Source organism: Varroa destructor, unplaced genomic scaffold (assembly GCF_002443255.2).
Source record: "Varroa destructor unplaced genomic scaffold, Vdes_3.0 BEIS01000004.1, whole genome shotgun sequence".
NCBI classification, from domain to species: domain Eukaryota; kingdom Metazoa; phylum Arthropoda; class Arachnida; order Mesostigmata; family Varroidae; genus Varroa; species Varroa destructor.
The window spans coordinates 5,496,645-5,519,140 of record NW_019211457.1 but is presented as its reverse complement, the minus strand read 5'-3'; the positions used below and the strand labels follow the sequence as shown (position 1 = coordinate 5,519,140).

At 41.6% G+C, this 22,496-nt stretch overlaps 1 protein-coding gene across 7 annotated transcripts in view; it reads left to right on the top strand.

Annotated features, from left to right (window-relative positions):
• The window catches only part of LOC111249432 (cAMP-dependent protein kinase type II regulatory subunit-like), a 91,131-nt gene that overhangs the window by 47,162 nt on the left and 21,473 nt on the right, over positions 1-22,496 (top strand). For all 7 annotated transcript variants that reach the window (XR_002672911.2, XM_022803291.2, XM_086987146.1 and 4 more), the window contains 3 exons: positions 2,610-2,823; positions 20,628-20,726; positions 20,999-21,090. Coding sequence is in view for 6 of the 7 variants with exons in the window: in XM_022803291.2 (XP_022659026.1) it covers positions 2,610-2,823; positions 20,628-20,726; positions 20,999-21,090 (405 nt within the window). In the remaining variant the exon portion in view is untranslated. The remainder of the gene's footprint in view (positions 1-2,609; positions 2,824-20,627; positions 20,727-20,998; positions 21,091-22,496) is intronic.

The following is a 22,496-nucleotide window of genomic DNA, read 5'->3' as shown; positions in this document are numbered from 1 at the left end:
CCAAAGATGTGTTTTCGTTGTCCTTAATCCCTGTGTCATTGACTCACAGCAACCGGCTATTAAATACAGTCAACCTAATACAGTTATAATAAAATATAAATAAAAAAAATGTTAGCAGATTTACAATGTTCTGTAAACACATCTTACAGAATAATATAGGTGATTAAATCTATGTATGTCGGCTTTACGGCGGCGATTCGCTCATTCGATGCTGTTATTTTTTCCAGCTGAACCAGTAGGAGCGATGCCCTTCAAGAGTGTTCTATGCTAATCAAGTCGTATTCTTCTCTACCTTAGCCACCTATAGTATATATGTGGGGAAGCGGTGGCCTTCTCTTGGCAAATGTCCTTACTGTTTGCATTGGCATTGGCAACAGCACCCGTGCCTGTGTTGCCAGTGGAAGGCGCAGATAGGTCTCGAATTGGTTCTGTCGCTTTTGACGTGTGTGCGCCTCGTAAGTCGTCAAGGTGTTCGACGTAACGTGTGCGCCGCCACTTTTAGGACGAAGGACAAACGTCCTAGTCAAGCCACACCAGGTCAAGTCGGGCCAAACGTTTAGTACTCACCGTGTCTGTAGGCTACCCAGTTGCAGCATAATCGATTTGTACCTAGGGAGTTTTTATGTAGACATGCGTTCTAACTGTCTGCTTGTTTTTCCGTCCATCCCTTGACGCCGCTCAGCTCGGTAGCATTCGTCCCGGTATACGATATATATATGATACAATATTAAGACAGACTCAATCTGTCTCACTAAACACAAAGTTCTTAACTGTCTTTACCCGTTGCTGAGATTAAGAGCGACACAGGTACGTATAGGGCAACATGTCTCGATGTATTTCGTAGCCAACACAGATTCGTATGTAATGAATTACAAGTACTGCTTATAGCAGTCGATTCTGATGCTTTCACTTGTCGTTCGGGCCAATGGCTAAGTGACGGCAAATGTGTGATGCAAACAAATGGTGCAAAGAGATCAAGCACACAGCGCGTACCGCGGCAGAGATACGCATGAGGAAAGGACAGATGAGACGTTTTATACAAAAACATTAATCCCCGTCATATTTCAGCGGGTAACATATTTGCCTGCTAATCTTAGGGACACGAGATGCGCAGGGTCGTCTCCAAGCGTGGGGATGCTTGTTACGTACTAGGAGCCAGCCGTCTGATGGAATGCTAGACATAAAATCTAAAACGTTACTTTAGATCAGGACATTACCGATGTCAGAGAGGTATAATGGTCCTGAGAAATTCAGCGTGCTTTAGAAATGTACAAAGTCATAGTAGTAATTGCCGACAGAATATAAGAAAATAGCTTTGCTTACCGTCGTTTGTGCACTTTGAAATGAGGTGCAAACACCAACGGTACGTGATGCTCATCAGGGCAATGCTATGCCATATAATAATACTATATTCTAGGGGCAGGCAGCTTAAGTCATATGGAATGGGTATTCTTTTTTTTGGTTGGGAGTAAATTTTTCTGTGAGTATATCCAATAACGTACTTAATGAATGAGGATCACAAATACTTGATTGTGCCCCTATACGTGTACAGGTTGATAAATATTTGTGCGATAAGTAAAAAGGCGTACAACAATGTTCTTATACATACGAATTCTTTAAGAAAATGTTAGTTGTAATAAATCTTTTTAGGAAAAGGTATAATTCTTTTTCTGCATAACTCAGGACGAGGTACATTTTGTCAGTAGCCCTATTGACAAACCTTATTATGGATAAACTCGATCACAGGCATAGCAAATATCCCTTGTCGATCTATTCCCTTTACTCAACCAAGTGTGAAAGATGAATGCTTCGGGTGCTAGGTTCGCTACTGCCTTTTTTTTAATCAGGCATCGCTTCAGGCGGCCGGCTCTTGGCACAGGAGCAGCTGTGCTTACGCCTAATTTCGAACTTATATCGGCAGAAGTTCTTAAGATAAATAGACAAATGCATTGTAACAGAGATGCTATATATCGCATATATAGCTGGCAGTACACCGCACAGTGGAGCCAAGAACATATATCTAGAAAAAATTGGTCGCCTATGGTTTAAGTGATGCAAACTCTATACATTCTGTTGATTCGCTTACCTATAAGTGTTCAGCGAGCTGAATAGTAAAAGATAAAACCTATTCTATATTTATAATCTTTATTTATGTAGACCCGATTTAGCCGTGAGGATTATGCGCTGGAAAAATTGTTGTTACGTATCGAAGTGGGTTTTTGCTGATTCAGCACTTCAGCGGCAACTTGCTCGCGGTACAGGCATATCGTTATTTATATGACGTCGCAGCAGAGATATGGATGGTAATAACTTAAAAATTATTGTTATTAATCTGGTCTTAAAGGATGGTTGTTGTCAATTGCTTTTGTCGTCGGGATTGTAGGAACTTCGCTCCTTATGAAGAACTACTAAATATTGAGTATTTTAGGTGCGGCAGATTGACCTATTTGCTCTGCTCATGTCATAAATAACGCATGTTCTACATGTGTTTTTGTGCACGGCTAGGATTGTCGGATTTAGCAATCCATCTAATTCCATGATGCACCAATCTAATGACTATTAACTCATTTCTTGCAAAACGTATTCTTTATCTATTTTCTGTCTCACAGTAATCTCCACGAGCAGCGTACGGCAATGTCAGTTTCGAACAATGGTGGGGGCGGCCCAGGCGGCGAAGGCGGCGCTTCCGTCGACAACGACGAAGCCATCTACAGCGATGAAGACGAACCCGAACCCCCGCCGCCCACGAGGTACAATCGAAGGAAGAGTGTCTTCGCTGAACACTACGATCCCGCCGAAGATGAGGACGACGATGGACACAGGGTCAGTAATCAAATAAGCACTTGGTTTGCTGCTGTACTATGTATACACGGATTCGATTAATTTTGCTTGCGTTCAAGCGTTATCGATGAAGACATGTCGAACGCATAAAAAGGATTCGGCTAGCTTTACATCACAAAAAACTTGATATATGAAGATCCTTATATCGGAAGGATTAGTAGAGACCGGATTTCGGTGAGATATATTTAGTTGCAAAGGAGGCAGAACGATGCCCTGTTGGGCGTGCTCCGGATCTTGCAATTGATAAGTGGAAAAATCGCATTGTAACTTGATCGTATATATACGACGTGAGAGAGTTCTGACCGTATTTCTTGCGTACAGTGGCTGCTTTGCGCGCGGATGAACTTAGACTTAAATTCAATCAGTGGATACAAGCAATAACAATGAATACCAATTATATGTTTAATACTTCAAGGTGTTTACGCACTTTTTGCTGTTTTAGGAACTTTTGCTCTGTTGTGTTGCCACTCGATACAGAAGCATTTTAAATTATAGTAATTTGTATTGCTCCTTTTCCGTGGTGTGGCAGCCATATATATTCAGGCGGTCGTAGCTGTGGGCCGTTTGAGCGGTAGGCAAACGATCGTATTCTGCATCCAAATCATTTCTGTTCTTCTGCGTCTTAGCAGCGACTTCGCCGTCCGTCGGAGGCACAAGGGGGTACCTTCTAGTGTCTACTCCAGAACGCGCTTTTTGGGCGCCTCGTTTCATCAATCCACTTTTTGCGTTGCACGCATACGTCTCCGACCCCAAATCCGCGGACCATCGACATCCACGTCTGGTAATCCGTCCGTCGAACAGAAATTTACGAAATGTACTCTTGACTGAACGCTGTCAGAAGAAACAAAATCAGGCTTTCTCTCTCTATGTTGAACATTATTTAAGAAATACAGTGAGAGGTCGAATCTCATTTTCCCCAGAAAGTCGTTATAATTTGTCGTGGATTATGTTCGCTGCCACGATAGAAATAGGCAAAGGATCGTTGGAGAGGTAAGAATCTCGGCCGCTTCTTGAATAGTGCGAGCAATGCCAGAGGGCGGAGACGACTTGTGTCCTGGCGGCAATCGTTCGTGAATTTACAATATGTTCCTTCTCATTTCGCATGAAATCCCGGCTCTTTTAAGCTAACATTTCCTGCAATTTCAAATATGATGGAGCGCACTGCATGTTATGTCGCAGAATACCTATCGACATGTGCCGGCGAAAGTCCACCTAAGGTTGACATTTACTCTACCCGCGTGAGTTCTGTTTCGCGTCGGACAGCGATCGTACGTATGAAGTGCAATGCCGTAGGTTTAGGCTTGCAGCTGTTCGTTTACCTTGTCGTTTGGCGTCGCGTACGTTTCAGCTCGAGGGATGCTTAAGTCTCTACTATAGGTACAGGGATTTGAATGAGGTCAAATTTTATTTCAAGTTAAGTATTCTCTATAGCTTAAGTCAACGCCACGACGAGTGAACCAAGAGCCTTGACATACGTTTGATCGCATTGGCCACGGCAGAGGCAAAATCGCTTTCATTTAAAGGACCTAATTTTCTAAAACTCTAATCTGTTTGGACGTGCTCAATACGAATGCTGCATAAGAATCGACATTTGTGGTACCTAAGACACTCAGTTGAGGTGTCTTTACACAATCGTAGAATCTTTATCAACTCTCTACGATTTTATACATGGCAGGCGCAGGATAGATGCCATCGGAACCGTACTTGATGTATCATGTTTGTCGAACAAATAATTACGAACTGAGAGAACGATACTGACACTATAACTTACCGCTTTCAATCAGGCATAACAATTGTACTCTATTTAAATTCCGTTATGTTTTCTGATTTAGTGTGATCATACGGCTACGATTATTCGGAAAGACATTTTAAGGTTTTGTACGCAACTGTAATCGACTTAAATGTTTTTGAAAACGTAACGAACGCAACAGTGCAAACATACAAAAGTATAAATTGAGCAGGTTTTGTGTAGAAAAAAAACTTTTGTACAAGCACACCTAGTCGAAGTAATTTATTAAAACAAGTATCAACAAGGTTACGAGGACAAAAAGGGGTAAGGAAGAATTTGGCCTGAGTATCGTTTGTTTTTGTATTTTCGTATCGACCCAGTTTAGGCTAGAGTGAGCCACGAAGGCCCTATGGACATGTCATTCACTATACAGATGTTTTCAACTAACATGAAAGATTTATTTGCGAAGATGTCCATTGATCTTGACCTATATCTATGTGCAGTAGTTGTTGTAAGGTCGGCAACACCGTTCCAAAATAGGGATCAAATGTTTTGGTAATGCACAGCCTTGGCCATGATCTGTAATTGGACATCGAAGTTTCTACTGTTCATATTAATGCATGTTAGTTCTATGGTTAAATACGCGTGTATCTCTAATTTGTTAATAAGCTAAATGTACATAGGAAAAACCCTTGTACGCCCAGCTGTTTCACGATTCTCCCATGTTTAAAGGGGGAGTATACGTCTCGGATGGAGCCCTCCTCACATTTGGGGCCTTAGACTATAGTTTAACAAAACAACAGTAATATAATTAGAGTATTAATTTTAAGGCCGTGCAACATGGACATGTTCCGAATACAGCATTACACATTAAAACTTCGTAGAAGTAATTAGAATTAGTTGTCAAACGTATCCGATGGTACGCAACATCGGGAAAAGTACGGTTCCCGTTATTCCCGTTCATGCGCTTTTTTCTCTAGCAAAAAAATGAAATTACTACGGGGTACTTGTCACTTTTGTTTTGCCTCAACCACTAAAATAACTATGTGTGTGTTACGGAAGTGGGTTGCGCTGGAGGCGTGAACGCACACGTAAATAGAGTTTTTGCCTAGTATCTGCTCGTTGTTATGAGGTTTGAGCTAATGCCGAGTAAAGGGAAAGCGGCCACCATAGACGTCGTCTGTAATCTAACGTTTCGACCTGTCCACTCTCTCGCACTATAATCAGCTCATCATTGCCATTAACATAATCTAAGCTAGGAAACCAGCAAAACGCTGCAAAAGAGACCCTAAAAGCTCTGGCTAGTACTGTCTTTGCAGCTGCTGCCGCTGCTGTTCTTTTATGAGCTTAAACACAGTGGCATGGCCGCCACTCCGATACAAGGGAGCTGCTGCTCCACTATAAGTGTAGTGTGTATACGACGCTGCTTCGCAATCTCTCGCGATGAAAGAAAACAAAGCCAAGAAAAGCTTTTAGAGTTGTTCCCAGATCTCCTCTATTGCGTCTACCTTTTCCTTGGAAAGAAAGAGGCCTTTGAACTTCCTTCCGTTGCGTTCCTCCGACCGTCAACAGGACGGCTGTGCCCCTATAACCCTAGTTTCTCCAACCGCTTGTACCCCTTGAGAGTACGGACGCTGCAACGTCCTTCGCTTTTTTTGTCTCGTGCCTCCTTCCTCCATCCATTGTACTTTCTTCGTTCTCTTTCCTACAAGTTGGCCCTTATCGTTTTTCCCACCCGGTCTCATGCCTGTATGGCCTGTTTTCTAAAGCCCCAACAGCCCGTCCATTCTTGTCACTATCCTCTTGCTGCTATTGTCACCGCATCACATTGCCACAGCAACTGCTTCTCGGCCTTTCTGCCTCTTTCGATCTCCCCTAGTAACCTTCAGACCCTCTCGCCCAGGGCAGTGCCCCTGCTGTGCTACTACTATTTGGAGTCTTTGTGTTATTACTACTGCAAATTAACTAGGTGCTTCTGCGCTTTTGTTCTTATGCGAAATTGTTCCGCCGGCCGCGTTCATAGAGATGACGATCGCCGCTGCGATATGACGGCCAGTCGGTCGGCTATGAAACATAATCATCCAAGAGGAAGGATTTCTATCATTTTTTTCAACTCCTGTTGAGTGTAAGCGAAAAGGACAAGTCCAGTACAGGAATCGCTGCTACCGATCGCCCGAGATCGTCGTTTGTCTTGTTTGTTCTAATATGAGATTCGATATACTTTCCATTGAAGTTAGGTCAACAGACGCGCGGGTACAAGTGGATCTCGAAAGCATTTTATTTCCTCTAGCTACTAAAATTAGCTTAGCCATTGTCAGTTTCTTTTACGTTTACATACGAATAGAGAATTTCAGAGTATAGCTAGTATAATTATACGAGATAATGAACAGGAGTTAGTCAACTGCTGGCCTCTGTACTTCGAGAAATAAACGTACAACACCGTTTTGATGGTAGAAATGGATCTGAGCGCACAATTTTTATTTCACTAATGACGAATAGTAGTAATAGTTATAATAAAGAATGAAAGAGCGATTACTAATAAATAGTCAGAGTTATTGTAGGCCGATCAATAAATAACTAACGAGTACATGGTCGGGTTGAAGCAGACACAGCTAACTGGGCCAGGATAGCAAGGACGAAATAATTGTACTTCTTTTGGGTTTTCGCTGAACGAAATAGGATCGTGTCTTCGTGACCTACTTGTAGGACGAGAGCGGCCTGGTGCGGTCGCCTGCCACGAACGAGTCAGTCGGCAGCAGTTAACGCTAGAGTTGGTATCTTTCTTTTTCTTCAGTATTAACGGAAGTGGAAAACTGTCGAGTGCGAAACAGGCGTCTGTTGTGGGAAGCTGGTCCCGCAGGTACGACAGCGAAAAAAGTTTTCTTCTGTGGATAGAAAACATCAGCGAGCAAACAAGGGTTTTAGGAACGCTACTAGTAATAGGCGACCGACTAATATAAGGATTTCGCGCTATATGGGATAGTTTGTGTTGGAGGTGGATGAGAAGCAAGGACGAGAAGATATTTAGGATGATGATTGAAGAACACTTACTTAAATTTACAGCTACTTGTAGTGTGAGTTTCATTGGTATTAAAGGTCCAGAAGAGAGCAAGGCGTCTAACAGGTAACGAAACCGTCTCGCTTCGTTGAGCTCCCATTTACAACAGAATACTTAATGTAAGGTTCGCAGTTACAATCGTCCTAAAGTGGTAGAGGGCTGGTGGGACATACTTATGGCCGTCGACTTCACGCTCAGCTCGACCGCAGCGGTAACAGCAGTCCACTAAACGATGAGTCATTTCGAATGGATATCAAACAGCGAAATTATCTATGACGTCGTTAGTCTGGACAGTCCTTTAGGCTTCAAGGCGATGCATGCACTTAGCATGAATAAACATTATCGGCATATCTAAGAGTGGCGTTTTTGTCCCGCATTTGACATTCCCGGATATAAGGTTATTCTATGCGGGTCTCTATTTTTGATGAATTTTTTTCAAAATTTTTTGATGTTGTCGACATCTTGCACAAAAAAGATCTAAGTATGTTTCTGCTTACTTTCAAACCAAATCGTGTGAGTACGGTAAGTTCAAGCTTTCGTGCAAAACGGTTTAAGTCTATTTGAGTGCGTCACACTGTTTATCTGTTCATATTTTCTATTTAGAAGAAAAAATACAATATATTTTCGTCTTGCGTCGCCCAAACGCTTCCCAGCTGATTCGTCTCCGTATTCTCCGGACGTCAACTGTTAATGGGGTTCTTTTGGTCATCGCTTCATCCCAAGTCGTAAGATCGCTATAAATTTTTGCCGAGGTTTCGGGACACGCCTGTTTCACGTTTGCGCCTATACCTATTAGGTGCCTATCAGTATCTAATAACCAGTTGAGGATTCGAAGATGTAGAAGTTGAGTAGGCAAAAACGTGCAGTTGTCAAAAGCAAATGACAAACTGGACGTTTTATAATAGAAGAACTATCTCAAGACCGGGGAACAGCTAGTACACCTGATCAAGAACTGGCAAGACCCTTAATTACTATCGGTGACGATATAAATTTGCTATATTATCTGCAATATAGCTGTTTTCATTTTCGCGGGTGCACAAGAACCCGGAGATATACGCAATATGATCAGTCGTTTCTGACAGCAACCCCGCAGATAGGGGTGAGGCAAAATGGCAAATTGTGCATATACTACAATCGGGAGAAGACGGTGAGTGAAGCGTATGTGGTTTACTTGCGCTAACCACTAAGTACTGAGCAGGTAAAATTATCTAGACGATAAAAAAATGATGGAAATTAGCGATCAGGTGCGAGAATATTATTCAACTGTATGTCGTACAGCTGTTAATCAATACCAATTAATTGGCGCACTATTCTTCGATACATAGCAGGCTTATGCTCGCGAAGTGCTAAAATTTGGTTGGGAAGTAAGTTGACTCAACTCAAGTTAACACTAACTTTTCAAAGCATTGAAACGGGAACAACATCAAAAAAAGCTTAAAGCTAAAAGGAAACACTCTCAGCACCTGGTGGTAACTTAAAGAATAACAATTTAAGATATTAGATAATGAGCTAGAAGAAAAAACAAGTACAGAAATTAAAATGAATCATATCGAAGATAGGGGCGCCGATTTGACAATTAAAAGGAGACAAAACCCCAATAATATTAAACTTACTAATCATTTCGTCAATGTCTGAAAAAGCTACTTTCTAGTAAGGGCATAAATAATAGTAAGACCCTAGGAGCTGTTTGAAAGCCTTCGAAATTTTAGAGCACTTTGTGGCATTGATTTGATAAAAACTTGCCGAAAAAGAAGGAAAGAATTTCAAACCAGGCCATAAAAAACCACGAATTATCTATACTTTCTGCCACGCCAAGATTACGAAGTTATCGTTAGCCAAAGTATTTTGCCTAAAAACCTAAAGAAAAAAGTCTGATTACGCCTGCTCACATGGCCGGCATTTTAACGCTTGACGATCTTCCACAATCAGTAGTGTTATCCTATTTGGTGAACCCATGAAAACCCTCACTGGTTAACTAATTACATTCTTCGATAAAGACAATAATATCTATAGAAACCACTATAGAATGAAAGATCGAAATAGGTGCTAACATTTCGATACCGCCCTGATCAAGCGAGCCAAGTGGATTTGTACGATTTAACGAAGGCCTTCGATGATACATACCTACGTAGAAAAACAATATTGGCTTCAGACAGAACACGAACAGGAAACTGATCTAAGTAGCTAATTAAGGACAAATAGTTCAAGGATTGAATGAGGCTAGTTTTAGTTTTAGAAAATTAACACGCAATCCCGTCCAGTTCTATAGATGTCTATAGATGATATTTTGTATTGACTGTTACCGTTTTTCAGTACTCCAAAACAAACAGCCTGAATTAACTATTTGCCCAGCATAGACAATCACTACCTTAATCTAGTTCATCACGTATCGTCAATACCTGAACACTGAGCAGAACTAAACCAGCCTGAAAATAACGGTTGGAAAACTTGCTTGTAGTAATTATCGGCCTATCCAATGAAAACTCAAACGATTGCCGGTTCGTACGGGAGCCAGTAAGTATAAGTACAGTAACTACCATACACCTTCACAATTGCGCACGGAAGTGTGGAACTTTCTCTAATATTGTTAACAGACTGATACGAACTTGAATTCAGTGCTTAACTATTAGGGTAGCGTATTTAATTTATCATTACTTATACTACTATTACTATTTGTGTTTTCCTCGTACATTCGGTTGAACAAAAGGAATCATTCACTGCCTGATTTATTATAAATGACAATAAACTGAGGTCGATCACTGTAAGAAATAATCGTAGCCACACCTTTGAAGCCTTTCAATGGCTGACGTGTTGCTTCACTAAGACTTGACCATCCATATTAGTTGGACGTGCTCTTGCTCTAATAGACATAGATCTATTTTATGCATTAGAAAAATTTGAGTACGGTTTGCCCCTTCGTCCTACGGTTCGTTCCGAAAGCGGAAACCCTTGGATAACTTCGGAGATCTACACCCTTCCACTTACAATGCATTCGTCATGGATTCGGCCAGTATAGATAATGGATTAGCACATGACCGTTACATGTATATACGTATTATCCAATGAAAATGTGTAGAACAGGGTCTTCTTACTACTACAAGCAGGACTTGCCCATTGCCAGTGGCCCAAAAAATGAAGAAAAGGTATTGGCACAATCGATCCATAGCAAAGAGACACATCCTGGGCTCTACTTGAATTTGGATACAGTTCAGGGTTAACTGGCTACAGAGCGAAAAAGCCTATAACGAAACAGCAATAGGGCACTGTGCTAGAGTAGGGGCATAGCGGACGACAGTAAGAAACGAGCACCTTTTGCATGACTTCGCAAGCGACTAACGGGAACATTGGCTGGATTTAGTAGGAAAGCTTAACAATTACTCCTGGTGCCACTTTGCCTGCATTATCCTATTCTCCATATGTTGATGTCCACATGTTAGAGGCTACAGTCGTGAAGCCTGAGCTTGAAGCGAACGAGCTGCAAAGCTCGGGGCGTTGAAGGCCGATGGGTAACCGACCTCTGTCTACGTCTTACAGTTAAAGGTCTCGATGAAGCGCAACTCGCTTGAGGTACAGGAGTTGGGGAAAAAAAGACTATGAAATGAGAAGCGATGTCGATGTGGAGAAAAGGACTACAGTTGGTTGGCCCCGACTAAATACACAAGCATGCAGACACAGGAGTAGATGAAAAGACGGTCAACGACGGCCACCAATTACCATGTTACCCTTTACTCTTCGTCGGTTAATATGGATCAACGGCTGTTTTCGGGCCGGGCAGTTTCGTAGGCTCAGGATGGTTCCAAGGCATGAGTCATGAGTGGCGGATAGAGCAGTCAGGCAAAGCCATCCCGGAACCAACCAAGACTCTGTGATGGTAGGCCAATTAGTATCTAACTTTCTATTAATAACGTGGCGTCTCGTCGTCTGTATGAGCCAGCACATGGCGCCATTGTGGAATGAATATACCTGAGGGGGGAAGGTAAAAAAGAGAGCTTACGTTGCTAGAGTTCCACTCTAGATAGGACGACGACAACGATGACTAAGGCTGTCATAGCTCTGAGGTGATGAAGTAAATGAAGCGATGAAATCAAAAGCAGAATCAACTGGTGGCGGTCAGGTCATACTCTGCTTATAGAACTACGATTTGAGAAAACGATTTTTTCGGAAACCTGTACATTAGTATATGTTAGTGACGGATCCCTACTTAGAGATGGGTATGTTTGAAAGGATTCGACTACAAAAACAAATAAGCAGCAACATATTACGTAATAGTTAGTATATTCTAGAATTACTTAGTAAATTAATAAACTAATTCTATCTCCCATACTTGGCAAACTTTATAACGTAATATTATTATTATTTGCATATTTTTTATTATTGTTATATACCGTTATGTAAGTGATATATGATGTTTTCCGTCAACAATCTTATATATATATATAATGAAAAAAAAAAACACCTTATTTCTGCCCCCTGAAATTGGTAGATGGTCGTTCAGTATAACTGACAGAGTCTGGATTGGTGGTGCGGAAAGGTCACTAAATGCCCCTGGCTAAAGCGTCGTATCGTTGATAGACATATATTGAATTTCTTTGAAAAACGTACCTTATAGGACGCCTACTGACTTAAGAACACGTAGAGAATTTTAATTTGAAGCCTTTCACTAATTAAAATGTTTAGCACGTTATTCACAGATTTCTACATAGATATTTGGCAAATTCTATAAGTAAATATTTAGAAAATAAATACAATTCGAAGCCTTGGACGCTGATCAGCATAAGTATAAAGAAAATCTGTGTTTTTTTGTTTGTTACACAGGACCGCTTTACCGTGTGCGGAAATAGCGTAGAGCTAGACGAGACTCTTTAGGGTAGGAGGGGACAGGGGCAGTAAATAGTGTGCTGTTTTATTGCGTTACGACCCCGATGCCAGTAAGCTGCAGGCATAGATTGGCTTGTCTACCTTTCCGTTTTGATGCATATAGTACTCAATTCTCACGATAGGTCATAATAGTATTCCACTGTAATTCAGCTGCGCATATCATTCTGAAGCTTTTTTGGGACTATTGTCATATTGCGAATGTTCTGAGTTAATGGAAAGCTGTGTACCAGGCATAATCGGCGGACTATTGGTCCTATAAAATTGGTATTAGGTTTTTTTTTCGAGACTAGACGAAATCAATAAGAAACACACTGTTGGCCTTCTGTTGTCCCTTTGTATTAGCATCGTATTTTTCTCTACTAATATTTCAGTTATCTTCATAAAAACAGAGATTTTCGCAAGATGCCATCGATCACTTTGTTCTAATACCTCTAAAATAAAACAGGCAAATCGACATTACGCTAAAGGGTTGCTAAACCGAAACAATTTTTAGCTTAGACGTACGCTTTTGCGAAGTCTGTGAGTGACGGTCGTCGAAGCCATTAAAAATGTGTTTACTAAGTGGTTTTTACCCTGTTTAGTTGATCTTCTTAAATTTTAGTCTTCTGAACCCCTGCGTTCTGCGCATGTTGCTTTAGATCGGTCAGATAGGGCTCTGAAAAGTTAACGAGAAAAAATGGGCTTAGGGTAGTTGTGATAAGTGTTCTCGTACCCGCAGCCAATAAATGCGCGCGTCTTCACGTTTTCATCACCAGTCGACACCATTGCGATCATTTGGTAATCGAAAACAACGTGAAAACAGGCGATAATTAAAAAAAAATATCCTAGTGCTATACCTGTACGCATTTTGAAGATTATCACAATTTACAATGCGGATCTGTTGTACTCTGATAATTCGGTGGCTTTTAAGTGTTTCCATACAAAAATGATTCTCGCTATTAAGCAGTGGGAATTGAAAGCATGATTTGTTACTGCAATGTTTTTCTGGCTTTGTTTTTCTTTTCAATGAATATTATATATATATATATATATGTCAGCTGACCGATGGTGCAGACTCCCGTGTGGAATCATACGCAAGACATTAACGCATTTATTGTGCAGCTAAATTCTATTCGTGATAGATCAGACTTTTGACGAAATCCGCTGTCTTCTGTTGGAGAAGAAGGGCCCATCTACCAAGCAATAGACCCGATCAAGCACTAACGCATGCTTCAATATCAACCTACTATTAGTGTATTTCAACGTATCACTTCGCATCAAGCATAGACAATCGCACCTATAACACAAACAGTGTTATAGACCCTTGGAAGCCAACTTCCAAAGGTCGCCTTGTGTCATGACAACTTCCTTAACGTGTATTCTTAACGTAAATAGCACAGGCTCCAGCGCTTCTCTAGCGTAAACTGAGTCACATACTCAGTACGTGTAGAAAAGCAAAGAGGACAATGCTGCCACGAAACTGCATTTCCAACTTGTTAGTGAATGGTTAAGATTCGTTCAGGGTTAGTAACAACTCTGATCTGTCTACATGATATATGATGATAGGTGACCTTGATCTGAACTCGGCCGCCATCTTTACGGCTCGGTGTTGGCGGCGTTCATATTGACAAAAGCAGCAACCGCATGCACGAGGTAGAAAGAACATTTCTGTTTCGGCCATTGCGTTTATTGCCCCTGTTATATAAGGCGATGGTTGTTTACGTATGTATATCGTAGATTAGTGCCAACTCAACCTTTAATACGAGCGTTCACAATTTCGTACGTCCTGAATGCGCAAGCTTATGCGCAGCTAAATGAGTCAAACAAATCCCGTGGGAGCGGATTATATAACAAAATGAAACTCCTATCTTGTTGAAAGCTAGCCTGCCGCCATTCTAACAGAACCCTTGCAACTATCGAAGTGTACGTTTTCGTTTTACTTTCATCACTTCGAACGCCGATTCCATCGGCTGCTTGTGGAAAAGGTTGACAACCTAAGTTAGCTCGCAGAGTCACTCCAGTGTCCCAGTTTATGTTTCCAGCTTTCGCCCAGGTCATTAAGCCTAAGCCTACCCGTGTTCTGTTGCCTTAGTGATTCCATCGCTCTGACCCGAAACCTCCCTTTTTTCCCCGCCTACACGCAACCAAGCATATTCTATCCTCAGTCACTGTTATACATGTATGTCAAATGAGTATGTTTGTGTTCATACAATCGTACAACAAGAGATGCGCAAACGAATGAACGAAAACCTCCAGCGTCACAAGTCCGGCTGGAAGGGCCCGAGCAGTTCGCAGGGTTACTTGCGAAAGCTGGTTGTAACGGGTAAGCAAGTAGCTACGTTAGATAAGAAAAGGAGAACACGACGTGCGTTGAGGGACGGAATAATGCCACTCTCAGTGCTCGACTTGCGAGATGTTATGTGTGGGTTTGGAAAAGGGGAAGGTGTATTTGCGAAGAACCTGTTTGACTTAGCAAACACTGCAAACGCCGATAGAGCAAGGGTGGCAAAGGACAGCGTACCCCGGGACGACGATCGGAATTGCTTACTGGAGCGTGTGTAAGGAGCTATAACGCAACGACAGTAAAATGTAGCCAGCAGGCGGGTTAGAAGATGGGCGAAGGCCGAAATGAAAGGGGGAGCGATGGGGGTGCCGGCTGGTTTTTTGCTCCCGTTCTTTCAATAGAAGTTTAGATACTTCTGCCTCAATTGCTGTTGATAATGCTACTGTTGCCTAGGCAGCTGGATGTTGTGTAGGCATGTGCGCTACTATGTGAGAAATAGTCGAAGGCGTCGTCTGTGGGCTGAGCGTCAGTAGAAATTGGCAGGAAAGCATATTGGGTAAGTGCCAATTTTTTAGATCGAGGCGGCTAAAAGTATGTGCAATGTTTGCCCTTTTCGCAAGCGCCTTAACGCATTGAGAATCATGGGAGTAAGTTCTTTCGTACAATAATATATTAGGTGAACATTTTCACGGTAAAAAAAATTTTTCCTTGCTAATAATATTTTTCGTTGCTCTGTTCTTTCATCGCTCTTTTATCAGTATTTTACCTCTTTTTTATCCAGTTTGCTTATATTTGCAGACACGTCTCTGCGCAAATGAATATTTTTAACTGTACCATACTCGTGCCTTATATATTACAGGCTAGTCAGATCCCGTCAAACGCACAACAAAACGATACATAAAAATCAGAAGCAATATTTGCCCGTTACCCTTCTTAATCAGTATATTGGCTCTATGTTTATTATTACACGTTAAAGTTGTTGAAACAACATGTTAGTTTGTTGTGTCAAAGACACGTCAGCTGCTGTGGCTTCCAAGGTGCGTTCCATGCCAATCGACCGTATCGCATAGCTATAGCAAGCTATCCTACAACAGAGAAGTTCAATTGTAGGTGTCAAAGATGTTTTTTCATATTTCTGTTTGTTCCATGTAGCAGTCAGCGGTGATTTGATTGCGGTGGTGCATCGTTCTAGATTTGCCCGCGGGTGACAAAATCGTTGCTCGTTCAGGAACAGCCGTAAATTGGATTCCTAGAAATCGATAGTAAACAAAAGTGTGGCGTTCACGGCAAAATCGTAACATTTAATAGACGGAGAATTAAGGCTGTGAGGCACGAACTTTTTTCGTATTACCCGAACCTGTCGGAGCGAAACGACCTTGGGTTTTGACAACTTACTTTCTCTTTCTATACTACATGTATAAGATAATAATAAAATAATAAGCATAATATCGATAACACGTTTTCGATCAAGTAAAACAATATGAGTAAAAAGGAAAATCGGCTTGTCCTCTTGAAGTTTGTTGTACACCTTTAACTAGGCATGTTGGAAAGGGAAAAGACAGGCTCTGTATAGTTATCCTAATTGCATTCACAGAAAATTGCGTGTAACCAGTGTGTTACCGTTTTATGTGCTATGCTGCACAATCGCTCGGTCCTCATAATAGAAAAATGGGGCACTCTATTAACGTAATGCTTTATAATGCCTTATAATGACGAATAGTCTTTAGGTAGAGGTATTGTCAAGATATACTGTTACGAGAAAGTTAGAGGCCCCGGTTGAAGTTGAACTCATCAGGAAAGGTGGGTTGCATTAACAGATTTTTCGGTAGTGGGTGCAGCTAAAACTAGCGAGAAGATACCTTGAAAGTAGTACTGGGTATTCTGAAGTATAGTCATTTTTATTAGAAGGAGCATTAATGCTAAAAAATATAGAATTTTTTTTTCATTCGACTGTGATACGATAAGACGTAACCTGTATATTAGAGAGTAATAAAAACGCCAAAGATGAATTTAAATAACAATAATAGTAATAATATTTAGAGACGAAATATATCAAATGCTTTACAGGAAAGAAGAAAACAAATTAGGTAACGTATAGATACGACGTTCTCCGTATTATAAATCGAATAGAGAGCAGATCATCGTCTGTTTGCATATCCTGTCTGGGTGTTGACAAGTGGTTTCACCGATAATTAAGATATTTTCTAGTTGTACTACTACTAAATTCACACTCGTTGTGTTTCGGGCGCAAAAAATAATCGGGTTCTCATTTACCACTTTTATGTGTTTACCTCATTTTGCAAATACGGGTACTTATTTTTGGCGTGGTCTATTGTTCTGACTATTTGTAATAAACTGGCTCAGTCAGGTACGCTGCGTACCGAACACAGATCGAAGTCTTTGCAACAATCGAGAATCTTTCAGGTTTTTATAGGCCTGCCGAGTAGAAAGACCCTTGGTGACGGCCAACGCTGTAGTGGGCCACGTCACATGTGGTCGAGGAAGTATTTCGTCCACTGATCGAAGCTCTGGCGCCAAAACGGCAGCGCCTTAATTATTGCTCAGAAGTTACGCCGACGATGGCCAGATAGCCGCGAATTACAAAGGTTTTCTCAGAACTACGCCGCAGCATGTATGCACCCTGAGCGAAAGCCAAAAATGGTTTTCGAATTCAGCTTGATCAACTAAACTATTTCCATAAAACTTCCTACTGCGTGGGCTTGTGTGTGTATCAGACTCGAGTCAACACGAACTTACGCTACTTCGTTCCCAATGTACGCGTGCATCAGAAACAAGAACCGAGTAAGGCAACAGGCACCGTCTCTCCTGGGACAAAGCTGTAAATTTAGCGGGCCTGAGGCGTGGATGGTAGAGGTTAGACGCTTCTTTGTCAGCCTATACATATTTAGCCATCGACGGCTATGCTGATGACAACCCATTTACTAATTTGATTTTTAGTTGAAAAAACGAGAACTGTTAGAATATGCTGGTTGCTTGTATGCTAGGGGCCATCTGCGCTATACACCGAGTCCTAACGGCACCGATTCTGTCCCCCCCGCCACCTAACTCATGTGTATTTGAGGTTACGCACGTCGTTCAAAAATGAAATCGAGGCGGAACAATAGTAGATTGCCATTCAGCTGTTGTATCTGCACATACCATGCGTACGAACTGTGGTCGTGAAAGGCACTGCTTTAATTATATTTCTACTTCTCTTGTCAGGTTCCTTATAAGAAGGCCTCCAAACAGACAACATATCTGTCTACCCTCTTCCCTTCACCTCCGCAGCGACCCTCCTTCGTCCTGATCGGGCGACAGACTCTGCTTGACCAAGCTGATACCAACCATATCTCGTTTCAACCAGATTAGCCCTGCAGCAGGCTTCGTTGACGATTCTCTGCTAGTGACAGAAAAGAGGGGACATTTGAGACGATTACTCAAGCCCTACCATTCGAGAAGAGCGTGCAGAAAATAGCTTGTTACCCGCTAACTGTCTTGCTGTGACATGTCTGATCACAAACCAAGCTGCTCACGTACGGCCTATCTAGAGAGATTTAAAAAAAGAGAAAATCGGGCCGAATAGATTGTTTTTGCCGATATGGCGATGAACCACGGTGTGATTTGATTTTTGTCAGAAGAGTCTGATTCTTAGAGAGTTACCAACTATTCGAGCGTAAATGGGGGAAAGAGCAGGCCACAGTAATAAACTTCTAAGAAAAACAAGATCCTTCAAATACCTTTCTACCTGTAGTATATAATATAATCTCTCTCGTCGCCTTGTTATGCTATGTAACATTTATGTTCTCTCCTTGTGTTTTTTTCCGGCCGCTGATCTCCTGGTTCCACAAATGACAAGATTTCCACTGCTGTTGCTGTTGATCAGTTGGAAGCCTAGCTCTGTATGTGTAACTGAGGCACACAAAAGAAGCACCATAAATACAGCACAAAAAAGTGCCTTTAACAGCGTCTTCTTTTTGGTGATTTATTTTTTTTGGCGAGAACTCCGATTCAATGGTATTAGTGGTGACCTAGTTATCATTCGCAAGAATAACAACAAGCGAATAGGACCACGGTAAAAGGGCTAGGGCATAACTAGACAAGCACCATAGCGCAATCTCCTATCCAATGTTTCGATTCGCAATTTTTTGAGGTTCTTTCATTCCAGTCCTGTCGCTATTTTTGCCTCTATTTTTCTTTGACTGAAAAAGAGAAACAGAAAGAAGCAGTTTTTGTCTAATATAGCCTCTATTCCCTAAATGTTTTTCTTTGTGTCGGTTCACCCAATACAGCAGGACCCTTCCAGCTATTATTATTAATCGCTTATAGTAATTATTTAGGTTATTATCTGCCCCCAGCAGTTTTTTGCATTGAATCGATATCATTGTCGTCATGTTAGCGCCGCACGATGGCTTGTTTTCTGTGACGGGACTATGGAAGTAGATAACAGCAAGTAGAGCAGCGACAGTGGCTGCAGCTTCAGTGAAGCCGCGCATCGAAAGCGACGACGATCATTTATTGAGTGATGAACGGCTAGCGTCAGTCCACTCACATACAGGTTTTAGACAAACAAAAGGGTGAAAAAGAAGCATCACAATGTAAGTTATGTCGTGGGTACTGAGGCGGTCATCGTCATAGAGCTGAACTGATGGCACATGAGAGGAAGAAAGAATGTAGACGTTTGTCCGTGGTCAGGAGGTTCTCTCCACTCCATTATATCACAATAGGTCGCCATGGTTCTGCCACGTGCGTCGGTCTTACAGCGCAGCCTCGCAGAGGTGCTACTGACAGAACGGTCTTCTGGGAGTAGCTGTATTGTTTCATGGCTAATAAGGAGTTTGTTTTTCTAGTTTCTGCTTTCCAGTTGGGGGCGATTGCTGCTAGGTTTGTTGACTGTGCGATGGATTGTAGGTGTCTGAATGCTATGAGTTGAAAGCAGTAGTTAAAATGAAAAAAAAAAAAAGTATGTACCACCTTCGGTCTATAGGTCGGTCGGTAGAAGTGTCACTGTGAAGGCCCAACATTAAAGCTTACAATTTTTTTAGCCCCCGCCGCTACTGCTGCACTACTTCCCCTGGTCTATGAACACCTGATGCGTATTAAACGATGGGCAATGATGTCTCTCTTAGAATGGTTTCGTATCGTTATGTAAAACGTCCCTGCATGAAACTGGGACCTACTACTTATTAGATACGGTCGCCAACAACGATGACGAGGCCAGCGAGGTTTGTTGTTCGGATTGTGTCCTATACAGGCGGGGTCCTGCCGAGGAGGAGCAGTTGGCGGCGAGCTGACGAGGACGATACCGCGTAATGGATGCACAACAGGGTCACTGACCGCGTAGAGAAGCGTACGCCGATAGGCGGCATGATGCCTGGCTAAAGGGGTTGTGTGCAATATGTGCCGGCGATTCTTAGCGGATGCAGTTTTGAATGAACCGTTACGCATCGCTGCCACTCAAGGATTTTACTATCACAGTTATGTAGAATAATCGTATGCGACGTTGAAAGCGTATATAGGAAATAAATTTCATTCTCGTCTGTCAGAAGGATCATCAATAAATAATCATTTTCTATTTTTCATGTAATATCAAGCTTTCATAAAAAGGATCTTTACAGTACGAACAGTGATCATTACGTTCGTAAGCGATATTTTCGAAGTTAAGCGGCTTTCAATAGAATGGTTAACGGCTGGTTAACGGCTGATCTGTCGTTCTCTTCTGGATAATCTCGATATCGTCCATACAAATCCTAGTAAGAAGGTGCTAGCGGAAACAACATAACAAAAATCAGACATCGGCATGGCCATGCTCGTGCCAACATCTGTCTGTTTATATTTCTGATTTGTTTTAATATTTTCAGATTGTTCATCCTAAATCGGACGAACAGCGTGAGGTGCTAGCAAAAGCCGTCAAGAATATACTTCTGTTCCGCTCACTTGATGCCTCTCAGATGCAGGAGGTAAGTAGCTTTTTTAATGCCCCCAAGTATCTGTCAAGCTTGCCGTTTTGCATAGGAAGTAGCTAAATAATGATAAGCTTTCCTGTAATTGGTTTTTAGGCCTCACGTTACGTTATTGTCATATCGTTGATCGCCAGAGTCTCGCCAGACCCTGGAACAGCATCCAGTGAGAAACAAATTTAGCTCGAGCTATAACGAAGACATCTTGTTTGCAACAATCATTAATACATCATCATTAGTGTTATTATCCATCACCGATTTTCAATTAACAGGTGCTTGATGCCATGTTCGAACGGAAGGTTGGTCCGAATGACATTGTCATCCAGCAAGGTGATGATGGTGACAACTTTTACGTTATACAGAGGTAAGTTATCAGTAAAGTCAGCTAACAGGTTTGAGTAGTCGGCGTAGGAAACTTCAGATGAAAGAATTCGATGTAGGCGACAGCGTTTGTGGTAGTGGGCCGGTGAAGGCCGGTATCAATACACTGAGCTGAGTTTTGGGGCTGCTGTTCAAAATCGTTGGTACGCCGTGTCATTGGGCAACACTTTATCTACGCTAGTTGTCTACCGGCGGCATTATCGGCTTGCGTCAAATGCTTTGTCCCCAGACTAAACTGAGTTAAACGTGTAGCCATGACACAGAAGGAAGCAAAAAAATGTTGTGTTCTAAGAAACCTTCTAAAACAATTAGTCGATGCCTAACACAAAAATTCCAAGATGAACGAATATGCGATTCAATTTTTAGAAGGTTAGACAAGAGCTAGAGCCCATAGAATAAATGGAAGCGGCATAATCAATATAAAAAAAAAAAAGGTAATTGTTTAGGCAGTGTTACCTCTAGATTTTATACACCTATGCAGAGGGTACAGGATGAGCATGGGTGAGCTGTAATGAGCCAGCTAGACAAGTAGCACGTATGATAGGGTAACGCGTGGCAAGTATCAACCAAGTTTACTGTTCTCAGAAATATATCATTTCAAAACAAAAAATGCTATTAGCAACAAGGGAAGGCTAGCACAATTCACTAAATATAGGCTCCACATCCGAAATTCAAACTGACAAAAACAGTTACTAAACAATAAACGAACTATGATAGAAGTTAGCGATAGAAGGTGAACTTGACTTGAAGCGGAATTTTTTTTTAAGAGACTGTTAAAAAGTGCCTACTGCCTATATATATATATGGCTGGAGCAATATCTGAACTGCTTTACTCTGTTTATTATACCAACGATTGCTCTGTTTATTTTTTGTTATCTCTCAGCAAAGAAAAACTCTTAAACACACAATAGTCACCGCTTTGAAGTTTTTTTCGATAAACTTACAACACTTGCATGTTACTGTCAATTCGAAATTCCACTGGTTTAGATCGTATGTCCAAATATCAGAATCTGGACGTCAAGCGTACTGTGCGAAGAAGTATATAAAAAGTATACAATAAATAGCTCATCTCGGTTAGAGCAACGATGGATACACTCCTTAACGTGTGGAAGCATACTGTAGGGACACACCGAATCTGACCGATTATGAAATTCTACGTAACGATTAACTTGCGTTGGCCTATAACAGGCCAATATATTAGAGAGCCACAGAGTGGAAACCTCTTTGCGTGATTGCCCATTTGTTGAGCTTGATACCTCCGTATGTCAAATCGAACGCGATAATCTAGCCAACGACGTTTTTAACCCAATTGTAAACTCGTTTATATTACAGGTCTTCCTTAGAAGTGTCTTGGGCTCATAGTAATCGAAAGGCCGTTAACAGGACATT